General features: G+C 39.1%; 2 protein-coding genes across 4 annotated transcripts; one reads left to right on the plus strand and one right to left on the minus strand.

Annotated features, from left to right (window-relative positions):
* Positions 1-517: 517 nt before the first annotated feature.
* On the plus strand, positions 518-11,566 carry LOC119898677 (ADP-ribosylation factor-binding protein GGA3-like). The gene is made up of 16 exons (XM_038712856.1): positions 518-680; positions 1,822-1,906; positions 2,303-2,378; positions 3,003-3,101; positions 3,552-3,675; positions 4,884-4,984; positions 5,066-5,146; positions 5,248-5,385; positions 6,441-6,654; positions 6,767-6,946; positions 7,031-7,098; positions 7,179-7,291; positions 7,878-7,996; positions 8,138-8,307; positions 9,064-9,174; positions 9,649-11,566. The coding sequence occupies exons 1-16, from the start codon at positions 638-640 to the stop codon at positions 9,757-9,759; spliced, it is 1,833 nt and encodes a 610-aa protein (XP_038568784.1). The 5' UTR covers positions 518-637; the 3' UTR covers positions 9,760-11,566.
* A 219-nt stretch (positions 11,567-11,785) lies between these two features.
* Positions 11,786-27,063, minus strand: LOC119898676 (cAMP-specific 3',5'-cyclic phosphodiesterase 4C-like). Of its 3 annotated transcripts, none has more exons than XM_038712854.1 (17): positions 26,862-27,063; positions 25,070-25,868; positions 24,031-24,165; positions 22,957-23,084; positions 22,664-22,846; positions 22,495-22,534; positions 22,263-22,333; positions 21,564-21,726; positions 21,369-21,462; positions 21,093-21,250; positions 19,398-19,496; positions 19,081-19,245; positions 17,907-18,006; positions 17,622-17,776; positions 16,844-16,966; positions 16,535-16,717; positions 11,787-15,028 (listed from the first exon to the last, which is right to left on the minus strand). In XM_038712854.1, exons 2-17 carry the CDS (start codon positions 25,109-25,111, stop codon positions 14,015-14,017), a joined length of 2,853 nt encoding a protein of 950 aa, XP_038568782.1. In that variant the 5' UTR covers positions 25,112-25,868; positions 26,862-27,063; the 3' UTR covers positions 11,787-14,014. The 3 variants fall into 3 exon arrangements, with proteins under 3 accessions (XP_038568783.1, XP_038568782.1, XP_038568781.1); XM_038712853.1 differs by having other exon boundaries at positions 24,031-24,877; XM_038712855.1 differs by having other exon boundaries at positions 11,786-15,028; positions 23,961-25,868.
* Positions 27,064-27,115: the final 52 nt, after the last annotated feature.

The raw sequence follows: 27,115 nt of genomic DNA on the forward strand, positions 1-27,115 counted from the left end.
ACTCAAGTATTTTGAGGCACTTGTACTTTCCTTGTGTATTTCCATTTTTCTGCTACTTTATAATTCTACTCCACTACATGTATTTATACATTTAGTTACTGGTTACTTTATATCATTAACACGTATGATGCATTATTATAGGTTAAGACAAGATGATGGGGGACATTCCCAAGCTAGCAGTGAATAAAATAGTAACTATTGGCCCCACCCTTACCAGCTGCAACGAATTCATCAGTAATTATAATCCAATATTAAATATAAAGAATTCTGAAATGGACAATTCAGCACAATAATTTATTTTACTTTTGGTACTTTCAGTATGTTGATGGTAATACTTTTGTACTTTTATTGAATGCATGGCTTTTGCTTTTACAAAGTACTTCAACATTTTACACTGTGCTATTGCTGACGTTACTTTTATGTGAGTAAAATATCTGTATACCTTCCCTTCGTCTGAATGTACTGCTGATTTGAGTGAGGGGAGGGGGTGTGCAACAGATTGGTTGTGTGTGTCAGGAGTGTGACTGGGCGTGAGTGTCACATGCCACTGACAGGCAGTTTGACACCTTCGCTTCCCCCAAAAGGACGCACACAGATCAGCCACTAATCTCTCTGGACCTGCAGGAGACGGACGGCAATGGCGACCGATGCCAACCAGGCAACTTTGGACTTATTGCTCAGTAAGTTACACGGGGCATAACAGAAAAGTTTGTTCGTTGTTTTAGCTGCTTGTAACGTTAACGGTAGCTGACTTGTCTCATCATCCCATATCATAGTTGTCGCCGCTTTGTTTGCTAACGGTCGGCTCGTGGAGCTAGTTGGGCTTAATTACTGTAATAAGACGTTAAATTTGTGGGTAAATTCTGAATGTGTTGATTTATTTTAACTTTAAGAAAGATTAGTTTGCATTATGCAGAAAGTGCAAGTTGGAACAGGAAGTTGGTTTGACTGCGCGTGCATGTCGAGCGCTCGAGCGTTGTGTTGTGTCGGCGCCCCCGCTGCGCGCGCGTGCACACTGGCATTTCATTTTATAATTTTTTCACCTGATGGATTTAGTTTTTTATTATTTAATGTAAGTAAAACTACAACTACAACGATTGAGAAATACACGGGGACACATTACAAACCTGCATTTAAAAAACATACTGAAAAATAACAAGTATAACCGGTAAAATGTACCTAAATTAAAGTATTGTGAATATATGTGTTTTCAGTTGAGGAGTTAAAACTACAAGTGCTACAGTAATTTTCTTTCTTGTGAAAGCCTCATAAACTCATCAAAATTGTGGGTACTTTCCTTTAGATGAGTTCAAGTTTCATACCCTCTTCATGCTTTTTGCCTTAGATAATGGAAAAATGCTTGTTTTTAAAGTGAATCAACATTGGAGATGCAAGATTTTTACCCCCAAAACAGCAATATTTAATGGGTTTATCATATTCAATGCAACATCTGAATATTCAAAGTAAACTTACCTTAGTGGGGAAAAGTGTAGTCAGACAAAATATAAATACTAAAGTACATGTATCTTAAAAAAACAGTAAAAGTGTACTACATTAGTGCTGAAGTGATGGGTTAATAATCAATAAGTAGATTAGCAGAAAATTATAATTGCACTACAATCATTTAAGTAATTAATTAAGCAAAACTATGTAGTCTTTGGACCACTGGTTGAACAAAATAAGCAATTTGAAGAAGTAACCTTGGAATCCTGGAAAATATGATTGGGAAAAAACATACTTTATTTGTACAGGTATTGTAGTGTATGCAGTACTTTAAAAGTTTTTGGACGTTAACCTGTGCTTCTGGTGTACTTGTTCCAGGCCAAGCCACAGACCCGAAAAATCAGGAGGACAGATGGGACTGCATCCAGGGCTTCTACCAGCTCGTTAACGAAGAGACTGATGGGTAAGCTGAACACCGTCTGTGCACCTCATCAAAGGTGGCATGCTTCTGGAAGTTACTTCAACCCAATTATGGTGTTTGAAAAAACGTTGCTTCACAGCCATGTTGCGATAACAATGTTGACAGTTGTGCAAGAGTTACGAGGAACTCTGCAGCACCTTTTCCCCTTTAACAATATTTACAAATGGAATAGTTTAAATGTAATGCAATGGAAATTCTTAAGCCAGCACGGATGGAAGAGTTTTGAAAAAATCTAGTATTTTCTTTTTTACTCTACTCCAGCATGGCAATGTGTGCAAGCTATGTGAATAATACTTTTAATGTTGCCGTAACATGTTTTTTGCTCACGGTCTACTCAGGTATTTTAAAGTGGCTTAAATTTAAATGTTTTGCTTTCAGCCCACAGGTAGCCATTCGTCTTCTTGCCCATAAAATCCAGTCACCACAGGAGAAAGAGGCTTTGCAGGCTCTCACTGTAAGTAATCAGATTCTTCATTTTTACAAATAAGACACAGATGATACACAGTTTGTGTTTTAAATGTTATTAAATATTCATGATGTTTTAATATATTATGTATTTATCTGTGTAGTTCCCTGAAGCAACGATCATTTTCCTCCAGTTTTTACTCTTTAACAAGTTGGCTGCAAGAAGAAGCAAAATCTCCCTATTTTGGTATCTGTGTAAACATAAAAATATATATCTGTTTTTATTTAATACTATTTCTCATGGGTTATACTCGTAGGATCTTTAAAGGTGTGTGGACCATTTATTGTTTTAACCCTAGGGAGGGTTGGGCCTATGAAGAATATTTGTGACTAACTTTCATCACATGTCTCCAGTAACATGAGGGATTTAATCAGCATTTTAATCTGCTGTGACGCCATGCTATTTGTCATCCATGCATTAAAGTGAGCTGCAGTGTTTCACTAGAAAATGTCACTCAGTGAAGCTTCTCAAGATTCATGTGCTTCATGTCATGTGACATTGAAAGGTGGTTAACCACGAACATGCAGTTTCAAATCTGTTCTTGCGCTATTGTGTTGTGTAACACCAAAAGCATCTGTTGGTAATTATATATTCTGATTTGGTGCTTTCCAGGTTCTCGAGGCATGTATGAACAACTGTGGAAAGAGGTTCCACAGCGAGGCCGCCAAGTTTCGCTTTCTCAATGAGCTCATCAAAGTTTTAACACCAAAGGTACAGCAAATCAAAGAGACAGAGTAAGCTAATTCAACTATCATTTAAATAATAAAGGTTTGCTATTTGTGCATACCAATCCCATTTCATCGCTGTCATTGTAGAGTCTAATCTAATCTAATTTTGTGAACATTTATCTGCTCTGAGTTAATTAGCCAAAAGGCAATGATGGCTCACATGTTCATGCCTTACAAAATAGACATCTCTCTCTTTTATTTTTTGAGTTTACTAGCAGTGTTTTGACTGAGTAGATTTCATCAGGCCAGATTTATCTTAATAGATACACATGTCTGTGTGTGTGTTTGTGTGTGTGCATGTTGTCTTTGTTTTGTGAAATGGTTTTAGCTCCACAAATCATGAATAGAATAATAATCTTTTACTTAGACACTTCTCAAAAGATTGTAAACGTTGCTACCTGAGGAATGACACTGGTTGATCTTTTCTGAGCAGTACTTTGGCGCGTGGACTCCGCAGAAAGTTAAAGACAGAGTGACGGAGGTCCTCTACGGCTGGACTCTTTGGCTTAAAGAAGAACCCAAGATTCAGGAAGCCTACTGCATGCTCAAGAAACAAGGTCTGCAACATACACACAAAACACCAACACTTTTCTGAGTTCTGTGCTCAGAAGACATTTAAACACATAATGCAAAATGTGCCTTTTTTAAACTCTGAGACTAACATGAGCAACACTTTAATTAACGCTAGGTATTTACATAATATATAAGAAGTTTACAGATATAGTATACAGTGTATATGGTAACAGAAGCCTTTATTGATTAAAATTGTAGCAGCACAGGCATATAAATAAGTACAGATACTGTAGTAAAAGAATTAATTAGAAGTATATAAAATAAAAATTAGAATAGAAATAAAAATAGAAACTATAAAAGAGCAGTTAAACTCAAAATTACAAGTCAATCAATATACATACAGTACTAACGACCAGTGTTGGGCAAGTTACTCAGAAATTGTATTGAGTTGCTAGTTATGTATTACTCCTTAAAATGGTAATAATATTACTTTACTTATTACTGGGTGATAAAAGTAACTAGTTATGTTAGTCGTTACGTTACTATATTAGTTTCACAACCCCCCGCCCCCAAACAAAGCAGTCTCTCCCGACTTTGTAACTAATATCATATTCATAACAGCAACAAGAAGTATGGTTTTTCAAAACATATAATGTGTCTTTACGCCACCAGTTGAAAATATTGCAAGTATATCCCGACTTTTGAGCTACTGTTTTTCTGCACATGCATTGTGTTGCTTCAGCAGATGCTTCAATAAATCAGATGTAGAACTGTTTGCGGTTGAAAGCTTTTTGCTGGACAACAATGTTCTTTGCGTTTTAGACTGTGACACACAATGGCAATACTTAGAGCTGTGGAAACAACGCCTCTCTCCCTCGTTCTTCATTCATCCTGTAGCTTTTTGACTGAAAACAGCTGACTCAAACAACATTAGTAACTGACATGAGCGTGAACACAGCGTTACTTGGATTAGTAACTGTAATAATATTACTGTTTTGGAAATAGCAATCCGTTACACTACTGTAATTAAACTAACAATGCAGAAATATCTCATGTGAAGTGACATGATTAAGTAATGACACTAAGTTTTTGTCTTCCTATATATAAAAATATAAGGTGAGATAATGTAGTAATGTAGTACAGCAATAAAGCATAGATTGTAAACATAAGGGGTGATATGAACTAAATTAAATAAGTATTATGTCCTTCTGTCAACAGTAAAACCATCTTACACTTCTTTTTGTTGTTTTAGGTATTGTGAAGAAAGATCCCAAACTGCCAGACACCGTTATAATGGCGCCTCCACCACAGAGAACCACAGAATCAGTTTTTGACCAGGAGGACAAGGCCACGGTGTGTGTTTGTATTTAATATCACATCTGCTAATGTAACATTAAGTTTAATTTTTTTTTAAATGAGTTTCTGTATCATCAGCTATTAGCAAGATTATTGAAAAGTGGCCGTCCTGAAGACCTGGAAACTGCCAACAGACTCATTAAAAGCACCATCCAAGAGGTGAGGAGCGCTGTGGTGTTGATGCTCATCTTTGCAATGCATACATTTGTAATTGTATGAATTTGGTATTCATTTGTTTGTGTGTGTGTGTATGTTTTTAGGAGCAGGAGAAGGCAGAGAAAGTGTCAAAGCGTGAATCTACTCTGAAAGAAGTGGAGAGCAGCACCAAACTGCTCAGAGAACTACTGGACACGCACACAATCGCTGGAACCTCGTTAGAGCTGAGTGATGACGTGAAGGTATGTTGGACATTATACTGACAAACGACCAGCTGTCCAGGGATGACCACAAAGCTAGATTGTTTTGGAGGCCTGTGGGGAAGTCCAGTCATTGTTGTCCTTCTATCGCCACAAATTGAGTGTGAGACATCCCTCACCGAGCAAACTTGTGAATGAAAATATGAAATCCTTAAACACTGATTTGATCTTCAGGTCCAAAGGTGCAGTTAGGATCTGCCTTACAGTGAAATATATAAAATGTTGCTTAAACAACAGTAATATGTAACCTAGATGTCTAAATGTCTTCACTTTTCTGCCAAATTTAACACAGATTTCCCCAAATTGTGGCTTACTGGGATGTCAGCCATTTTTACAAGATGTGTTAGATGCAGCGGCCGATTCGTTGTTTGTTTTTTTAATATTTCACCTTTTATAATGATTTTTGAAATAACTGAGCCTTTATGAAGATGTTTGCAGTAGAAGGATTGCACATGTACTGTTCTTAGCACTGAACACATTGAGTCCGTTTTTTATTATGACCATTAACAATAATACTGTGGTTTCAAGTACTGATGATGAAGCTTAGGGTTAGTTCAGACAGAGCACTGAATTCACGCTCATGTCAGCCGTCTCATTCATGCTCCTTATCATTGGCTTATTGATGCATCATAGTAACTAGAGTTCCAAAGTCAGGTAGTTCTCATCAGTTATATTCTGGGCGTTAACCACATTATCATCTACTGTATGTGACTCTTGTGCAGCATAAGAAGTTTCTTCTATTTTAGTACAACTGATGCTGTTCTCTCTCTTGCATGAAATGATCATTACTGCTAAATAGAGAAGGAGAGATTGGTATTTTTAGTGAATGCTGTCTACATCATATCCATTTTTAAAATACGTTCACAAAACCAGAGCTTATAGTGTGAAGATTAAGGCAAGAAAGTGATGTTTTGGCCCAACAAACCTACAGATACCTATCAGAGGTACACGTTTCACATCAATATCATCCCTCGCTGCAGAGGAGAATGTGTTTGTATTGAAGGGTAACTCAACATTTCCCCTCTCCCCACCTGCAGACCCTTTACGAGCGCTGTGATCAGCTGAGGCCCAGCCTGTTCCGCCTGGCCAGCGAGACGACCGACGACGACGCAGCTCTGGCACAGATCCTGGCGGCTAACGACGAGCTTACACTCGTAGTAAATGCCTACAAAGACCGAGTGGGGAGGAGAGAGTGTAACGGTGGAAGAGGAAGAAGTAGAAGTGAGGAAGAAATGGAGGGTAAAAATAATGGTAGGTAGACCTTTTTTCCTTTTAGTGGTCCCTGTGGCAAAGACCTTAGGCTTGTGTTTGGCTCCAATCTGTTCTGCTTGTATTTGAACCTGCTTCTTTTTTTTTCTTCCAGCTCCAAAGAGTCCCAGAGAGATTAAAAGCTACCACCTCATCGACCTGTCAGCACTGGACTCTCCACAGACACACAGAAAAGCTGATTCACCACCATCCTTCAAATCCTCCTCACCCATGTTTTCCTCCCTTCTCGGAAGTACCTTCCACTCAGTGGCTGACCAAGACGTTAATTTATTCGGTAGGCGTGCATTTCCTATTTTTAGTTTGTTGACCCTGATGAATATGTGCCATGACGTAATGATCCGGTGTCCTCTAATTACAGAGTTAGATAATCTGGTCCCAAAACAGACTCAGGAGACTTCAAGGTCATATTATGAAGAACTGCTGCAGGTGAGACATGGATGTACAGTTAAAGACAAAAGTTTAAAGGGGATTTTTGAGTGTTTAACACAGTTTATCTTTTCTGTCAGCTTAATGAAGAGATTCAGATGACGAATGCGGGGCAGAATGGAGGGAGAGGCCCTTTGTTGAGAGCCCGTGGATGTGGGGGGAGCAGTGCTACATCGAATGAGACTAACATTTGGTAAGACTGGAGAAAAGCAAGGAGCAAAATGTAGAATGTGCTGGTGAATCACTATTTCTAATGATTTTGTAAGAAGGAAGGTTGATAGTGATAGCACTGTATCATGCTTCTACAGCATTTAGTTCAGAGCTGAAAGTACCTGCCCACATCATAAAATCAGTCTGCTTATGTGTGTTAGCGGACTTGCAAAAAGAACTTTAACACTTTAACAAAAAACATTTTATTCTGTATATTTGACTGTTTTCTCAATTCACCTTTCTTATAGTTTTATTTTATGTTTTTACAATAGTTACAATTTAAATTATGTTTGCTGTTCAAAATGTACAGTTATATTTACACTGTCATCTTGGATAATAAAGTTAATTGTTCAACTGTGGAGACATTTGTTGTACTTTGTTATTCTCAGGTTTTGGTCTCTACCTCAAGAATCAGTCAGGCTCTAGCCCAGGATGTGATATTGCATTCTGGGAACACGCAAAAGCAGACATTTCTGCAAGATACACTATCCATTTTGTTATTACTATATGGAGATGTTTTCTGGCATCATTTACCTCCTTATTAATATTATTACCTTTTCTTCTGTTAGGTCACCCCCACAGAGTCAACTCAACAAAGTGTTGGGATCTCCAGTGAAATTGGAGGAGAGCTCTTGTCCCCAACAAGTCCTGAACAACATCTTTGTTCCAATGGAGACCATCAAATCTAGTATGTTCCTGAAACCACAGTTAATATGGAGAAACGGCTGTTTTTTACTACTAATAATTTATTCACATCCTTCACTCTGTGATGTGTTTACTGCCCTCTGGATCCTGTCTAAATGTTTGTCATTTTCTTGTTTGTTTATAGGTAATCTTGAGCCAATCACTTTATTCGATCAGGGCGGGATCCATGTCTCCCTTCATTTTGCTAAAGACTCTCCGCTGGGTCATCCAGGTGTTGCTGTGGTTGTCATCTCCACAGTGAACACATCTGCCCTTGATGTGAAAGACTTCCTGTTTCAAGCTGCTGTCCCAAAGGTAATAAACTCCAAAGAGACTGTTATCAAAGTAACAGTAATAAAGTGCAGGTGAGCAGCATCTGTAGCAGGCAGTGGTAGACCTTTATAAGTTTTAAGTGCATTGCTTTTTAAAATATGGGACATGGGATCTCGTACTGCACTGTCTGTGACTGACATGTTCAAATGTCGATGGTTTAAGTCAGTGAACTACCAAAAAAGTAAAACAATATCTGGGTCCTGCTTCTTGAATGTGAGCATGTGCTGCTTTTCTGTGTTTTTATATCATTGTGAATGTAATGTTTTTGATTTTGAACTGTCCATTTGGATAGAACAGACAATTTCACTACAGGCACTGAGAACTTGTCATGGGTATTGTTCCTTTAATTTTCAACATCCTCTCAGTTGAGCAATTAACAGATGCATTGGAAAAATAATCACTTGTGCAAATAATTTGTCCAACCAGTTGGATAGTAATCAATGATTTCAGTTTTCACATGTAAGGACCATGTTTAAACCAACCTTGGCACACCGGTAGTATCTCAGTGTTGGAAGGTGATGCTCGTGTATGCAGATTATGTGTTGAAGTTCTGGCGCCCCCTCCTGGAGCAAGGCATCATCTTCAAACTTGTCAGACTCTTTAAATAATTTTTTACACTTTTTACACATTCCCTTCCCCGTTGTTTTCCATCATTCAGCGCTTTCAGCTGTGATGACCTGTTTTCTAGTAATGACTTGAATATCCAGTTAATTGTGAGTCTTAATACCTCTCCTGCAGACCATGTTAATGAAACTTCAGCCTGCGTCAGGGACACACCTACCTGCTTACAACCCTCTCCTGTCTCCGCCTGCCATCTCCCAAGTCGTCCTATTGGCTAATCCTCAGAAGGTGAGTTTGGGGAGCGCTGTTGATTTATCATGAAACAGAATGACTTTAGTACTGTGTGTGTGTGTGTGTGTGTGTGTAGAAGAATCAATGCATTTCAATGTGTTCGTGTTTATAATTTGGATTTTATTTAGGGCTGGGCACGATAACACCTTTATTATTGCGTTAACGCATTAATTAATTAACTTTTTCTTGGTTTTTAGAAATTAACTAAAATGTCAGGTAGACAAGGATATTCCTATTTATGACATGAAAGATGCAGATAAACAATATTCTGAATTAGACATTATAATACTGTCTAAAATAAGGTTAACTGTGAAGTACTTGAATGTTAACAGTTGAGATAAATTACCTATATAAAAAAATAGTAATTGATAAAATTAGATAACCCATAGCACAATGTGGAACTCTATATTTATTCATTCACTTTTTCTATTTGCCTCTTAAGAATCTGACATCTTTCCATCTTTTCTTTAGAAAAAGGTGCGTCTACGCTACAAGTTGACTCTGACACAAGGAGACAAACAGCTGAGCGAGACCGCAGAGATTCACAACTTTCCAGACTGGACCTCTTTGATTAACCACTAAAAACTTAAGAGACTTGGATTTTAAAAAAAACAAACAAAAAAACCCAAAGAAACCTCTGAAATTAAGGTTTTGAACCCAGTGAGAAAGAAAATCGAAGGTGGGAAAGTTGTGGCCATGCCTACAGTTGATCCTCATGAGGTAAACAAAGTCTATCATTTCTGAATTTTATAACATAGTTTCAAGTATGATGCATACCGAGAAATAATTACAGGATTTATATTATTCTAAAAAAGTGGGTAACATTTCAGGTGGGTTGGTACATCCCTGATTGTACCTGATTCAGGTATTCTGCTGTGGTGTCTTAAGTGTGGTGTTTCTGCTGCCTGTTGTTCAAGTGCAGTTTGATGACACAGTATGTTCACTGCAACCATGTGAATGCTGACATGTAGCTGGTCTTCATATGAAATTTGGTATTTATTTGCCATTGTGGATTTGTGACATTCAAAATTACCAAAGTGTCTTAAGATAGAGGGTGTTTTCAATATGTATTTATTTTAAGAATGTGGCTGCTTTAAAGAATGTATGTGTGCATGTGAGAAACCTTCAGAGATCTATATTTGGATGTAATTTGTTGTGCCTTTGTTTTAGTTTTTTTTGCTTTGGGTTGTATAATTGCTGAAAAGCGTAATGGTACCATTGCACTGATGTTACATTTTATACAAGTTGGTGGCCAAGAGCTCTAAACACTGCAACTTAAAACACAAGCAAATAAAGGAAAGATCTTCACCACTGTGACAAAAACATGGGCAACATTTAGAAAAAAGAAAAAACTAAATTCTGCAAATAGATTAAGCACAAGCAAATCAAAAAACACTTTTTCCAATTTGACAACACGTGGAATAAAAGAAATGTGCTGCATATACAGAAACACAGCAAATAGAGAAATTTCCGCAGGACAGTAAAAACTGATGTCTGCTAAATAATGACGTTAAAACAAGCAAAGAATGTTTACTTTAGTTTTAACTTTGTTTTAACAGATAACGGCTTCACCTATTTGTTACCTTGTTCTCATTAGTTGCATGTTCACCAGTGTTGCAGTATGTTCAGTTGGCAAAATGACTGCCTGTATGAGAGATGACATGTTATGATGTAGTGGGACAAAGTGGGGGCTCTTATTGTGAAAAAAACTGTTCAGTGTTGTGAACATGGCCATCGCCAATAAAGACATAAGTGTAGGGTTTCAAGATGATGCTTGAATACTTTCAAAAGGTTGTCTTCCTGTCCATTAACATTTTAGTGTTTTTTTTTTTCTCACAATAAGAGCTCCCACTTCCTTCCCAATACATGAGAACATGTAAACTCTTAAACAGGAAGTTAATTGACCAACTGAATATTATGCAACCAGAATGAAAATATTAACATTTAATGCAGCCCAGAAACTTCTATTCTGTTGTGACTTTATAATTTGCTTGTGTTTTATTTATTTATTTTAGCAGTTTGACAAAACAGACTTCACATTTATAAGTAAAAGTTCTTAATTTTCTTGTAGTGGTTTCTTACGTTTCAGTGGGTTGAGCTCTCTCAGCCACCACAGAGTTTAGACTGTTTGGTTAACTCGTCTACGTTACTGTTCATATGACCAGATCAGTGTTTCCTGATGAGTTGTTTTGTACTGTGAAACCCAGAGCAACAAATTAACCTGCTTAATCATTTATAAGTGTTAAGTTCAAAACAGGCAACACTTTGTCAAAAGATTTCAATTGAATTGCAGCCAATTTTAATATTGTTTTTGAATGCTTGTCTGCCTGTGAGTCCAACACTGTCTGTCATATGTCATAAATAAATACAAATGCATGTGACATGAAAAGGTCTAATTCTCTGTCTCACCAAATCTCCCAATCCAAAGATTAGAAAATATTTTTATAGTAATATAATCATCCTTAAGTCTCATTATAGTCCAGTCTGAAGTGACCCAGTTTCGGTCTTGGACGTATTTTTTAGTGTGGACTAAAACAGAGAAACCCATTTGGTAACAATTAAATCACACACTGAAAGAAAGAAGTGTCTCAGAGTAAAACAAGCTCAACTAATGCAGATTTCTATTTAAAAAGCTTGTCAATGACTGTCGTAGTGAAGCACAATATAGCAGCAAGCTGTTCAGTAAAACCTTAGGGCTGCAACTGATTTGTTTCTTTGTTATTCATTGAATCTAGAAAAAAAGTAAAGAAATTAAAAAAATTGCACATCACAATTCCCAAAAGACCAAGATGATGTCATTAAATTGCTTGTTTTGTCTAAAACTTAAAACATACAGAGTTTATTATCACATAAACCTAAGAGAAGCATTAATTCCTCACATTTGAGTTGCTGGAACAATAAGAATTATTGACACTTTTACTTAACAAATTGTTCATTTGATGATCAAAATAAGTATTTCAGGTCTACATTATTTTATGGTGTTGTAATTTCTGTGAAGATTCTCAGTCATCCAGGTCAGTTATCCAAGGTGGGTTGTAATTTCCTAATCATTTCTCAGATTTCCTGGAGATAACACAGTACTAACCATGGAGAAAATAAGAATTGCCTTGAATTAAGTGCTTCACTTAAACCCTATTAAATATTAATTGATTACTTCTAACATTATTCTTTATACATGCTTTCCTGTAGATTTTTGCATGTTCAGTTCACCAGTCATGTACAAAAAGACTGTTACAGCAAATAATTGGAAGTTCACCAGTAAAATACTCTTTGTTTTCCTATATTTAGTATACAGTGACAGTTCTTTCAACAAGCACAGCAACTAATGATTTTATTTGTCGATTAACCTACAGAATAATGAATCCATCCATAGTTAAGCCTATAAAATACCTGTCAATGTCACAATTTCCCAACCATTAACAAATTTTATTATATATATTGGATTCAAATATATTTAATTTACAATGTTAAAAACAACTAATCAGGAAAAAAAGTGAAGATTCAAACGAGTAACGATTCTCAAAATTGTTGTCAATTAATTTGATTTGATTAATCAATTAACATATTTCAGCTCTACTTTCCAAACCACCTAGAAAATTATAGACCATAAAATAAAGAGTTCCCAAAAGTACTACTTACTGTATCATGGTGGATAAATCTTTTGCAGTATTGTTCAGGGGAGAATGATGAATGCCAGAGACCTGCAATTAAAAACACCAATCCATCAACTTCATTGATCCTATTTATTATGACATCAGCAGATTAAAATACATGTTTATTATGTACATATATGTAACAGGGGTGTTAGATAAAGTGCCAAATACCATTTTTACAAAAACAAAACTAAAAATGGGACTTGTGGAAGACCATCACACCCGTTACCCTGGTCCCACAGTTCATTGCTTCACGGACGAGTAGCCACCTTGTGTGGAGGAAGGCTGAATTGCTCAGTGCTGGTCGTGGGACACTTTGGCACGAAATCACCCGGGAATCACACTCACAGTCTGGGAGTGGTGAAACAGTCGTGATGGGATGAATACTGGGTGTGGTTTATTTTCAAACATGAACCGACATCGACGTGTTACACACAGGTCAGCCTTTTGAGCTGGACTGCAAATGTCTGCACCTTGACAAAACAGTCCAGATATTATTCAGAAGTGCTTTCAGCGAGCCAGCATTGTTGCTTTAAGGTTAGTATGTGAGGAGGTTAAACTGTTCCTAGACCAGAGCCCAAAGGTCTACTCGGCGTCCTGTTCAGAGGTGGAAAGTTTTGTAGTAAATAAAAGACGACAAACTACACTTTCCAGACTTTTTTCATTATTTTTTTCTCTTTTCTGACAGAACGGAGGAAGTTGACATTCTTTTAACAGTTGTTGGTCGGGGTGTGTGTGTGTGTGTGGTATCTTCCTCATAAACGAGACAGTGACAGAGAGATAATGGGTAGCACTTATTTGCATGTACGTATTTCAGGTTTCTTTTAGATTTTCAGGAGTACAAAGGGTCCCCCCCCCTTTTATTATCCCCAGTTTATTCCCTACGGCAGTGATGGATGTACAGATATTCGGTGATACTACCAGTTGATCAAGACGTTGCAACAATCTGGCTGTTCGGGAAGGCGTAGGTTTGGGTCCGGTGCTGTACTGTCCGTCTTAAATGTTTCTCTCTGAGGTTTTAGACGTCTGTAGTTGAGCATACACTGGCCTTCAGCTGAGAGGGTCACATGATTAAGTGGTCAGAGGAAAGAAGGGCATCTTCAACTCTATATCCTCTTCTATGAGGAAGCAGTTACTTCTTAACCATTCCTTGCTAACTCTGTTAGTTGTGTTTTTACACCCAACTAACTTTCCTCTTCCACTTCTTCTTCTTCTTCCTCCTTTCCAGTTTCATCCTCAGTTGGCGCTTCCTCCTCTTCCTCTTCTTCCAGCTCTCCTTTCTCCTCTTTGACATCTTCTGCTTCTTCTACCTCCTCCTCCTCCTCCTCCTCCTCCTCCTCTTGCTTGCCCTCCTCTTGTTCTACATTTTCCTCCATCTCTGCTGCACCTTCCTCTTCTTTCTCCTCCATCTCTACCTCCTCCTCTTTTTCCACAGTTTCCTCCACTTCGCCCTCCTCATTTCCCATTTCCTCTCCCCCCTCACCTTCTTTTTCTCCCTCTAAATCCCCTTCTACTTCTTCACTTTCCAACATTTCCTCACCTTCTCCGCCCTCATTTTCTGCACCTTCCTCGCCTTCCTCTTCATCATTTCCCCCTTCCTCATTACCCTCTTCCTGCCCTTGTTCAACATCCTGATTTTGCTCATTCTCTTCCTCCTGTTCTTTAGTCTCCTCATCCTCCGTTGCATCATTCACTTCCTCTCCTCTTTCTGTTTCATCTGTCTGACATCCTCCTCCTTCTTCTTCTACTTGGTCCTCTCCATGCTCCTCCTCTTCATCTTCTCCCTCTCTTTCTGTAGTCTCCTCCTCCTCTTCATCTCCGACTCCGTTGTGTTCGCTGTTGTGATTCTCGTCGTCTTCTTTCTCATTTTCTTCATGGTTCTGTTCCTCGCCTTTCAGCTCCGCCCGGCCGTCCTGCATTTGGTCTTCGATGCTGTCATCACAGATGGCTGTCTGGCTGCTGTTGCTCAGGTGTATGTGGTTATGGTTGTTGTGCTCCAGGTCCTCTAGGGTGAGTTCGAACTGGAAGCGGTCATGCTGCAGGTGTCTGTCCGGGGGAGGTGAGGGAGACTGGGGCATGGTGTTCAGGTACCACTCCCTGTTCTCCTCTAGTGTGTCCAGCAGCTCCTGGGCGTCCGGGTGCACCAGGTCAGCCCACGTCTCCCATAGCGGGTGGACAATGTAGTCGATGAAGCCAACCTAGAAGAGAAGAACCACATCTCAGGCCACGATAATAGGTGATGTTAAAAAGAAATCAGACATTTTAGGAAATATGCTTATTTGCTTTCTTGCTATAAATATGAAGCCACAGGCTGCAGCCAGTTCACTTCGCTTAGCCCTGTCCAAAGGTAACAAAATATGCCAGCTTCTCTAAAGCTCACTGATTAACACATTATCTTGTTTGTTCATTCCATCCATGTGTAAAAAGGCAGATTTGTAGTTTTACAGGGACCTCACAGGAACAAGACTCAAGGAACAGTCCCGCACCTGTAGACTTACAAATTGTTTTTTTATTTCGTATTTCAGATGTTGTTACTTAAGACAGAGCCAGGCTAGGTGTTTCCCCTCGTTTCTAGTCTTTATGCCAAGCTAAAGTAATCGGCTGCCGGTACCAGCTTAAGGTCTACCGTACAGACATGAATGTGGTATCAATGTGGTATCTAACTCGCAGAAAGAAAGACAGTTAGTGTATTACGCAAAATGTTCAACTATTCCTTTAAAGTACAGAGAAATCCAGCTGGCAGAGCATCTCAAAATTTTAACTAAGTACAGAATCGGTGACCACAATCTTGAGGTGGAAAAACGTCACTGTTTTACATCATTGATATTAAACGAGACATGGCTGTAGACGCTGCCAGTTGGACACTGAAACAGGAATGCATTTGTTATTCATGCATCCAAAATACAATAACAAAATATTGATGAGTGCCAGAATTGTATCTTAAGTTATTCCAGGCTCCATTACTTTGGAAAAAATGAAGCTTTTTCATGTTGGTGGACAATGAAATACTACTCTCATCTCTCAACAACCATTGGATTGATTGCCATGGCATTTAGTACATATATTCATGTCCTTCTCACAATTAATTATAATAATGTTGGTGATCCTTTGACTTATTAGTTGTTGTCTACGGCCTGCGTGTTAATACAAAGATGAAGAAAACTATTTATATAATTTTAGAATGATAAATAATATTTTAGGGATACTCAACATGTTTAGAGTTTTATTGGTTGCCAGAGGTGTTGATTCAACTCAAATGGTAATTTTTGAAGATGTGGCATTTTCGGCCACAAACTGCATTTTGCACTGTTCCTCTTTGCCAATGAAGTCTTCCGTTATGGTGTCATTTTTATCGTTATGAAATTAGCTATTTTCCACCACACAGCCACATTACAAAACTTTGCAGTGTTTGTAAATGACAACAATGACCTCAAAAATAACCATTTGCACTTATGGCAGTCTCACCGTAAACTGAAGGGTTTAAGCTTCACCAAACAGTTTCTTATTTCATGGCTGTTATGTTTATTTTAGCTTCTGAAGTTGCTTGTCCATTGCTCATTATCCATTCTGTGTTCTGACAGAGAGTTTGTGTAATATCCACATATACAAACACAGTTTCCAGTTCATTACTCTGGATTCATTGTATTAACAATTACACATTTAAAGTAGATGGGAGAGGGAGAGAGAGAGAGATCGAGTATTACCTGACTCTTCTCCACAGAAGCGGTGTGTTTGTCGCACATGGCGCTGATCTCTATCCCCCTCTCTCGCTCCTTGTCACCCTGTCGAAAGAACTCCTCCATGATCCTCTCCGTCCACTGTCTGTATAACGGCAACGCCTTGGTGGGGTTGCTCAGGTCTGCACAGTGCACCATGTTCCTCAGCACCTAAAAACACACACATATTGTACAGTATATATATAAAACAGTACATTCACAGAATACAGTAGACATATCCAGATTTCACAGCTGTGATTTAACACACTTTACTGGCATGTATAGAGGACACGTTACCTGTATCCGTTCTGTATAGTGGTCCAGGAGCAGCACGCCAGAGCTCGTCACCTTCTTGGTCTCCACCATGGTCTTCAGGTCAGCCAGTAGGGTCATGTGTTTGGACATGTCTGTGGCCAACACCTGTAGACAGAGACAGTAAGACAAAACTAGACAAAGACAAAAGATCCAACCTAATCTCTGTTATTCTGTCAAATAAAAGTGAAAGTAGGGACAAAAACAGGCTTTAGGCTAACTTTTAAAGAATATGTTTAATACTAAGTATTTATATATTGCTGTTTTACAAGAAATCCAACTGACTGGCTGTAAAGTAGGAAAGACTTTTAATTAAAAAGATGCAGACCAGATCAAATTAGATAGATTTAATTTTGAATTTAACTTAAATTTAAACTTTTTTAAGGGTGTCCTGGTCAAAATAGGCAGCAACAATGAGTTGTAGACAAACAACATAAAAAAAAGATCAAAATTAAATAAAATAACTGGTAATAATTGTATCATTTTATAAATAAATAAAACTGCAGTTAAAAATGAAAAATAAGAATCATATAAAATACATAAAGTGGCACCTTTAAGACAACGTGAGATCTGTCAATAGCAAATAAATAAGACACATCTAAAAACTATTAAATGATACATATTGATATTTGTCAGCATTGGCAGCTAAAAGAAAATGTAACCAAAAGTAACTGCTCCAAAAAATCTAACGTTAAATTGGATTTTGTGTATTAGTTTATAATTTCACTGGTGTGGTGTGAGGTGTGCTAGACAATGTTCTCACCATATCGATGACGAGCTTGCGAAGGCTCTGGCGCTGTCGCTTGGTGAGGTTCTGGAAGATGTCACAGTTTTCCTGGTGCAGAAGCTTGAAGCCCACAGCGAGGTGGTGGTTCTCCAAAACTGACTCATCATTATACATGAGGGCCAGCTCCGAGTCTAAGCACAGAGAAGAGGGACAGGGGAGGGGGTGTAAACACAGTTTGTGCAGAAATCTAGACATATTTTCCCTGCTGTCTGTGTGTGTGTGTGTGTGTGTGTGTGTGTGTGTGTGTGTGTGTGCACTCACTGGTGTTGATGAGGAACTGATTGGAAACGCCGGGGTGGTCTACATCATGGATCGCTGCAGCAAACAGGGCGGCGAGGATCTCCAGGTCAGTAAAGACAGCCTGAAAGGGAAAAGGAGGGCAGAAGAAGACGGACGAAATTCAGAGAAAATGAGAACAGAACAACTCACCAAACACTTATTTCCATCAATTATTTTAAGTTTTTATCTATAGAAAATCTGTCTGTTTATTTAGAATATTAAGAATATGGGTAAAATCATGACTTTAAAAATATAATTTGCAATAAAATCACTCTGTTGTTGAATCATGTTTTTACTTTCTCAGAGGGACTTTGGTGCATAATCAGCAGCTCAGTTTTCTTTTCACTCTTTATAATTACAACACTTTCAGTTCTGTCTTTTGTCCCAAGAGGACAAGAAAGGACAAGAGGAATAAACATGTTTTGACACTGCCAAATGCTCTTGCTACAGTGTCTCAAATACATTATCTCAACCTCAGGTAAAATATATAATAATGTGTTATCATAGTGACAATGTTTTCAGCACTTTCAGCGTCGTAAACATGAAAACTTTCATTCATATTCCAGTTTTCATGACACAGTTATGACAGTGTTATGTCAGCCTTGAAATAAATAGTATTACCAAAACAATTTATAGTTCTAAAAATGATTATTACATTTTACATATACATTACATTATGTTACTCACATTTACATTAAGTTGTCTATTTTATTATTTATTGAACAGAGACAATGGATCACTAGTGATGCACAGGTTGACAGTAAAAAACAAACAAAAACTGTCAGGTAAGGTGATATATAACATTACAAAATAGACAAAGGATTTAAGCATTTATGTACATTTGTTTAAATAAACAAATAAATAAATTGTCACACATTGTTGTCATGTTGTTTTTCCATGTGATTGGTTGTTTTTAACCATTCATGATCCACCTTGGACTAAGCCATAACTTGTGGGTTGATAATAATTTCATTAAGTTTTATTTTGCTGCACCTAATTTTATTCTATGAAAGAAATGTATTTTTGTCAAACAAAACAAAAATAATGAGAGTTTTTCCATCACTGATGCAAATCTGTTTACAGGCTGTCCACATCTGATCACCAACCAGTATGTGAGTGTGTGTGTGTGTGTGTGTGAGTCTGCACGTCAACATACATCAAGAGCAGGTGTGGAGAGGAGGACGTGTGTGGACTGGGTGACATCTGCAGCATGGAGGCTGTTGTGGTACGCTACGTTTCCATGGTAATGGTCCTCCAGGGTCATCACGTAAGTGACAAAGGTGTCGACTGGGATACGAAATGTTTTCAACAGCTCTCGCTCCTGAGGAGGGAGTAGAGGAGCCAGAACTTGACACACACACAAACACACACACACACTCTCTCCAACGGGGGAGAACGTCATGTACATCAGCAAACCTTCAAACACTTCAGGTGAGGACGATCCCACAGAAAACACACATTCACATTGTTTACCTGGAAGATGGTGTACATGATGCAGCTGAGGGGTCTGTTGTTGGAGAATTCTGCTACTCTGAATATGTTAAAACTCCACTTGTCCAGATCCTCCAACTCCTGGTCAAACACCGCACACACAAACAACCATAATATGACTTTTTGAGTCAAAAACACATCAACTTTTTAAATACAAAAACATAAAAGCATTTACATGTCATTTTTAAAGGGTCACAAGCAGAGATGGTGCTATCAGGGTGCTCAGAGGGTGCCAAGACATCATTTAAATTTGCATCAAAATTTAACATAAGCTAGACATTTAACCCAATAAATCAAATAATTACCAACATTACCGATCAATTACCAAACTTATGTACTAATCAAACAAATACATATAATTAATGAATTTCTCAGTCTTCTGTGAGAGTAAACTGGATACCTTTGGGCTTTGTACTGTTTGTAGGACAGAAGAATCCGTTTTAATACCTCACCGGGGGCTTTCGTAAATGTTTTTTGACATTTTAGAGTGAACGATTAATCAATTTTTCAAGAAAACAAAAAGCAATTAAATAACTTTTAAAGAAAATAAATGTGAATCACAGAGATAAATTCCCGATCCAACACAAGTAAAGGAAGACAAGGCAAAATGTGACAATTTATCAATATAAAAATGTTAGGTCCTATTGCACGGATGGTTAAGGCTTGAGTCACTTGAGGTCTGGTGCCTTTTGTACAATGACCACACAGCAGACATTCCCTTTATGTCACTCAGAATAAGCTTGATCCTTTAATCTATGTGTCATGGTGTCAAGAACTGTAACGGGAATATCTGCGACCTACTTGACTGACTGCTACCTCCAGTTTTGAATGATAAAGACAGACCACAAAAATTGTTTTAACCACGCTAAAGGTGTGGCTGAATGGGTGGCAATGTCAGTGAATCACTGTGATCCATTAACCTTTCATTTCGCCCCATAATGAGGCAAAAATTGTTGATGATAGCGTTTAGCTCAAAGCATCGCTGTGCCTGCAGCCTTGTAGTACTGGCAGCGTGGCTGTCTTGTTATTTTTAGTTACATCTGATTTATGCACTGCTAAATGAAGATGCAGAACCAGGGACAGTTTCCATCCTACCGTGGGCTTTCCAAACATTGGTGCTAAAGAGTGGTTGGAATTAAACAATGAGGCGCCAAGCACAAAAAAGCAGACATAAGGAATAACAAAAGATTCCATCTTTATGTGATGCAAATATGGACCTCCAGCGTTGTACGATTCAATCCTATGAGCCCATCAGCCTGTAAGTGGCCTGGTGTTCAATGGAAAGTGTTACAGTACTAAAACACTAAAATCATTTAACAATATGTAATAATCTAGTATATTATTGTATTTTATTATGTTTTTTTCAAATGCATCACTGAGAAGAAACCTCTCATGTTAGTCTCAATGTGACACTGAAAGAGCCTCTGCAGTAAATCACTACAAAAACAAAAGTGCACACGTTCTCCATCCTGCTGGAAGAGACAACTAAAACAATGCAAAAGAAAAGCCTCAAATCTACACAGCCCCTGAACACCTGAAAGAGGATACTTTATTATCTTGTGTGCACAAGATAAAAAATATATATAATCAGTGTTTACAGAGCACAGTCCACAAGTGAACAGGGATTGATTTGTGCACTTATTTTATGTTAGTCAGAGAAAAACAAACAGACGAGACCTTGGCAAGCTCATCCTCGTGGTCTGTGTTAACACCAAAGCGAGGCATTGAAGCGCTGGAGAGACTGGAGCTGTGAGACAGTTTCCTTACTCCACTGATGTGACTCATAGATTTGTCTTTCAGAGTGGGAGACGGGATTTCCACCTCATTCTGCTTGTCTACAGATTGATAGACAAACACACACACACACACACACACACACACAGATTTATTGTTTTTATTTGGTAAAGGTCAAATATGCGATGTGGACAGAAATCAGCTTCTGGTCCCACTCACCCATGAAGGTGCTGGAAATGTATTCAGACACCTGGTTACCAGAACGACTCATCTCTGAGAGGTGGGACAGCTCTCTGTTCAGCATCCTCTTAAACTGTGGAAGAATGCGAGCATGACAGAAATACAAGTCAATTAAGTATAAATACATACATAAATTCAGCAAAATCTAAAATAAAACTTGTCAAAAATACGTACCTTGTTGGAGGCCATTTCGCTGACAGAGCGATGTGTCTGAATGGTCTCCAACTGGTCCAAGCACCAGTCCAGCTCCTCCAGTGTTTCCAGGGCAAGCTGCTGGTACTGCTGGTCTGACAGTGACGCCCTGGGACTGACGCAAACTCCACCCAGAGGAGACCTCCTGAGGACCCCACAATTAGTTAGACCTACCGGAAACTGCAGACTGACCAAAGTTAGCAACAACAAGTCAGCAATGGCCTTCCTAACTCTGTGTATCTTTTTAGATAATTTTTAAAAAACATTTTTATAGATATTTATTTATTACCAATTAGTTTTGTGATTAACAACGTTTGTCTTTCTTATCCTTTCTATTGTCTTTATATAATTGCCCTAACAGTTATAAATAAAGCCGTACTGAATTGATTTGGACATTGGGAATATAAAAGATATAACATAGAAATGTGTCTCGCTTTCTATTAACAAAAAGGGATTGTTCTTTTTGCTTCTTCCAAAATGACGTGTAACAAGGTTTAAAATAATAATCTGCATTTCATGTGAAGTCCACCATTCTGCAGCTGCAGCGGACTGAGACAGTAGCATTTTGTTGTAGTTTGATATATAAAGTCTGAACTACCTCTTTGGCTGGTTACACGTATGACAACATACCATCATAATGTGCAGAAGTGGAACATTTCAGGACAATGAGTTGGTACTGACTTGACTGTTGGTGTGGAGACGTTGGCAAGAATGGTGAAGTTGCTCCGTACTGATCGCAGACTGGCCAGTACCTAAATAATCACACAGTATCACAGGATATATGGAATAACGTCATAGAAACATACATGGCCAAGTGTAGTAACTTCCCATGGTTTACCTTTTTACATAATGTATAGTAAAATTATCAATAATTTACAGTTGACAAACGATTGATCTATTAAATGAGACTCACTTGAGCAAAAGGTGTGACAATAAAGTCCTCTCCTGTGTGCCTGAGAGATGTAGGGACAGAGACAGTAAAAAATAAGAGAGGAAGCAAAAATAATGAATCATATGGATACAAACATACATGTTCGTTCCCCCTCCCACTCATTCGTTTTGTCTTTCTTCCTGAGTCTCACCCTTCGCTGGCAAGGGAGGAATTACGCGAGACCGTCTTGGGCGACATGTCGTAGTCCGAGTCAGAACGGTAGAGGAAGGACTCTCTTCTCTGGCCCTGGGGAAAGGAGGTGTGTATGGTGAGGCCTGGACTCTGCGAACCCAGCGGGGTGTGACCTGGTGACACGCCATTTTCTGCTTCGTAACTGGAGCGAGAGGAGAAAAGGTTTGATGATTAGGGAAGAAAGAAACGAAACATGGTGTAAAGCTACCTGCAATGAGAAATCAATGGTTTGAAGTTAAATTGTGTGTAGACCTGTCAGTGTCTGCTTGTGTGATGGAGATGCGCGGCGGGATGCGGAGGGGAAGAGTTGTTGGACGCGACACGTTGTTCAGCACCTCTGGTGAACGAGTGCGGTCTCGAGGGCGGAGCCAGCAGGGCACCTGTAGAGTTAGAAGGAAGAGTTTGTCAACGGTACTACTCTCAAGTTGCTTTGCAGGTGTGTAGCACAATTTAAACACTCAGTCTCTCTGCTGTTCAAGGCTGGTACAACACAGGAGCCCCAGAATTCCAGTATTCACTGGTCTGGTAAAGGTAAAACAAGGTAAAACTTGTGCACGTGTTAATTTTTAGAGTTGTATTTGTATGTGTTTTTCCATTGGTTTCTAAGTACAGTATGACATTAAATAACCAGACTCCTGCAATAAGTGAGTGTTTAGCCATTTGGCGACAGCAGAAACAAAATGCAAACACATGGCAAACTTGTTGGCAAATAGTTTACACATACAAAATAAATTACTCAAGGTGCTAAATGCTCCACTAGCTACTTGCTGATTTTTTTTGCCATTTGGGTCTGGGCAGACAGTTAACAGTGGTTTCAGTATTTCCCTTAAAACAGCTGCCTGCTGCTGCTAAAACAAAACAGTGAAGTTGCAGGCAAAACAATGAGGAGCTACGAGATAATTATCTGTGGGTTTGTCACCACAAGGGACCCCTTTTACATCACACCAAGTCATTTGATCTACTGTTAATATGAATATATTATTATTTCAGCTTTAATCTATCTTAGTGAACATCAAGTTTCCATTAAATGTTCCCAGTGTTACATTATTGTGGCATTGTGCACTTTATGCACAAATTGATTTGGAAAGTCTCCACTGCATTTCCTTGTAATGACAATGTAAGTTAATGTTCACTGGGATCGATTAAACAACTCAAGCATGTCTTTATATGGTACCAAAATGAATTGAATCCATGCAATGATAGGGAAAATAAATCGCTTTTAAATCAACGGGATGGTCCTTTAATATTATGCTCACATGTTTGTTGATGCTCATTTTTGCCCCAGGGCCCAGAGCAGGTTAATGCACCCATGCTTCCTTTCAATACCTGAAGACTAGACGAGAGTCTTCTGCTCCTCCCTCTGCGTAGTTCAGCCCCTAGTGTGGCCCCAGATGTATAAGACCGGCTGTAGCGAGATGACTCCGCCTTCTCCCCAGCACCTGTTATATCTATGTCATTACTCTGTGAGACGGGGGAGGGGAGGGGAAGTAAGGGAAACAGAGACATGGAGCAAGAGAGACACATTTGTTTCTTTGTAAATAAAACAATTAGTAGTGTGTATCTAATTCAGAGCATGTAATAAAAATGAAAGAACTTGGTCCTATCAAAACATGTTGACTTGCCATATTCAAATTCTGCTGAGTGAAAAAACTAAAACCATAAACAGACCATATAAGTTATAAATGTTTGTGTGTTTGCATGCATGTGTGAGTGTGTGTGTTAGGCTACATGTGTGTGCGTCTGGGATGAGGCCTCCACAGACTGAGCTCTTAGAGGCTGATCTGCACTGCAGTACCGTAGCACCAAAACACTGGGGGAATGGTAGCAGTTGCTAGGCAACAGTGCCGTGTTGCCTCCACGCTGCGTTTGATGTCGTCCAGACCCAGATGTGGAAAGATGCTCCAATCCACACACACACACATACAATACGCACAACCACACACACAAATGTATGGGCACCCGATCAGCATAATCAATAATAGAGTACTTGAATAATGCATGGTATTACGTCCTTCAGCCAAGACGTTACCTTTAAAAGAAAATAGCTCATTTACATAGAGCACTCGTTTAGCTGGGGCTCATTTACATAGAGGACTATGACTGACCGAGTGGTTCACACTGGTGAAGAGAGTGGAGGCTCATGTTCACTCAGACTCCTTTGTGTGTCCACAGACTTTGAAAACAAGAACAAAGGGAGCGTTGGATGTGTGAAAGTCACGAGGTTTATATGTCATCAAGAAAACACACACAGTCTAGGTCTGACAGTCTGCCTGTTATCTATTCTCATGGAAACAAGTGACAGTGAAAAGTGAAGTAAGCTGATTTTCTCCAGAACATCCCTGGTTGTTTATATTCTCCTTCTCACCTCTTCTCCCGTCACAGACAGCACGCTGCGGCTCTTCTTCATTCTGATTGGCTCGTTCTGGGCCCCAGGGCGGAGCGTTCCGGAACCCAGGCAGCAGAGCAGGTGGAGAGCCAGGACCGGAGAGATCAGAGGTCACTGCAAGGTCAAACCGGGGTCAGACCGGGTCACAACCGGCCCCCATTGGAGCTGACTCAGCCAGCCAACCGCCTCGCTCGCACTCTTGTCCACACCTCAGTGTTTAGATGGCTGAAACCAGGCTTCCAACCTGCCAGTAAATGCTAAAGATGCATTTATGTGCCCCTCAGAGGCTCCACGTTCAGTCTGAGCTGGATGACCTTTGTTTTGATCTGATGTTTTCTCAAAAGGCAAAGGTGGAAGGAAGAAAAACTTTTAAAAAAGAGAAACTTCTAATTCCATTTTAGTGTAAACTATGAGTTTCTGGTCAGCATGTCTTGGCCAGACAAGCCAATGGGATTTCCCGGTCAGAGTTCATGATGTCACTCCTGAAGAAAATCTTTTCCCAAGTTTTCTAAACAGTTAATCCAACTTGGAGTATTGTTCACATGACATTTCCCAGCTGTAAACCCGATCCCGCATGAATGCAGTTTTCTAACAATTAATAATCCATAATTTGTACATCTCTCCTATCTCAGATCAGTTTTTCACTGTCTGATTGGTCAGTTGGATCCAAACTCTGCAAAGCGAGAAGATGTCAAGTCCAGATGTTAAAATCCCAGGTTTGATATGCCGGGATCCATCCTCGAATCTGTCTAAGTGTGTCCTCTTCGGTGTGGCTTCCCTGTGCAAAAACAAATGAAGAATCAGTACGAGCAAGAATTCAAAAACAGCCAGTCAGCTAATTTTCTCTTTTTGAGTCATCTTTCTTTCCTCAACTTTCTCTCCTACTTTGATTTAATTCATTTATTTAATGCATCATATGAGAAAATAATTTTCCCATATATACAGTATTCTTTTAGTAATGTAAACCAGCTTGGGAATATTTGGGAACAAATGCGTATTGTTTTTAACAATACACGCACGGGGAAAAAAACAACAACAATGAATTACTAATAAAATTCCCAATTTGTTGACTAATATCCAAACAAATGATTGGTCAACTAATAAAGGGTGCAGTCCTAACAAAATATTTTGGCTGTCCTGGCTTTGCAGGAGCTGTACCTACAGTGTGGCTAATTCTGAGCAGATACTGCAACACCAAAGCTCTGTGATGTTATATAATTACTCTGAGCAGTCCGAGATGACCTAATTCTATCGGATAGAACAGATTCAGTATACCAGTGTTTCTGACTGAGCTGGTACACAGACAGATAGTGGTTGAAACGACTTTTACCAGGGGTCATCAAGAACACACCCACTCAATGAAAATACTCACACCAGAGGCTGCACAGATTCACTGAGTTAAAAAAAGGTGTCTTTGTGGAGAAATCAACAAATGCATTGTGACACAGTGACATATATATGGAGAGAGACAAGGAGAAATTTAAGCACATACACACACCATGGCTGCCACCAGTACCACTACAGATAAAGGAGCTTATAAAACCAAGCAGCAATGCATCAATATGCAGCTCAACTACCAGCCTGGTCTTCTGCTACAAAACACCCAAATATAAATATATATATGCACACTGAAACCATGCATACATGAGGACAGCCCTGTTATCGTGCCTGTCTGCACACACACTGCAAGATATGTGTCAGATAGACACACATACACACATTCACACACACAGAGTAAGGCTGCAGCATGTAAGAATAAAAACACACTCACCTTGATCGCCTCAAGATCAATGAAAAGATCGGCTGGGCCTCGTCTTCTTGCTTTCACTTGTCTCCTTCATAGCTCCCTATGTCTCTCTGCAGACTAGCAGTGTGTCACCACGGCAAGAAGGAAAAAAAAAACACTTGCCGTCTTCATGAATATCCGCTGCTTCACCAGCCTTCCTTCCTCCCTGCCTCTCCTCTCCCTCTCCCCTGCCACAGTGGTCTCCCCCAAGCCACCCCCCACCACCACCACCACCACCA

This window comes from Micropterus salmoides, unplaced genomic scaffold (assembly GCF_014851395.1).
Source record: "Micropterus salmoides isolate LMB-PRFRI ecotype aquatic unplaced genomic scaffold, ASM1485139v1 Ms_hic_scaffold_12, whole genome shotgun sequence".
NCBI lineage: Eukaryota > Metazoa > Chordata > Actinopteri > Centrarchiformes > Centrarchidae > Micropterus > Micropterus salmoides.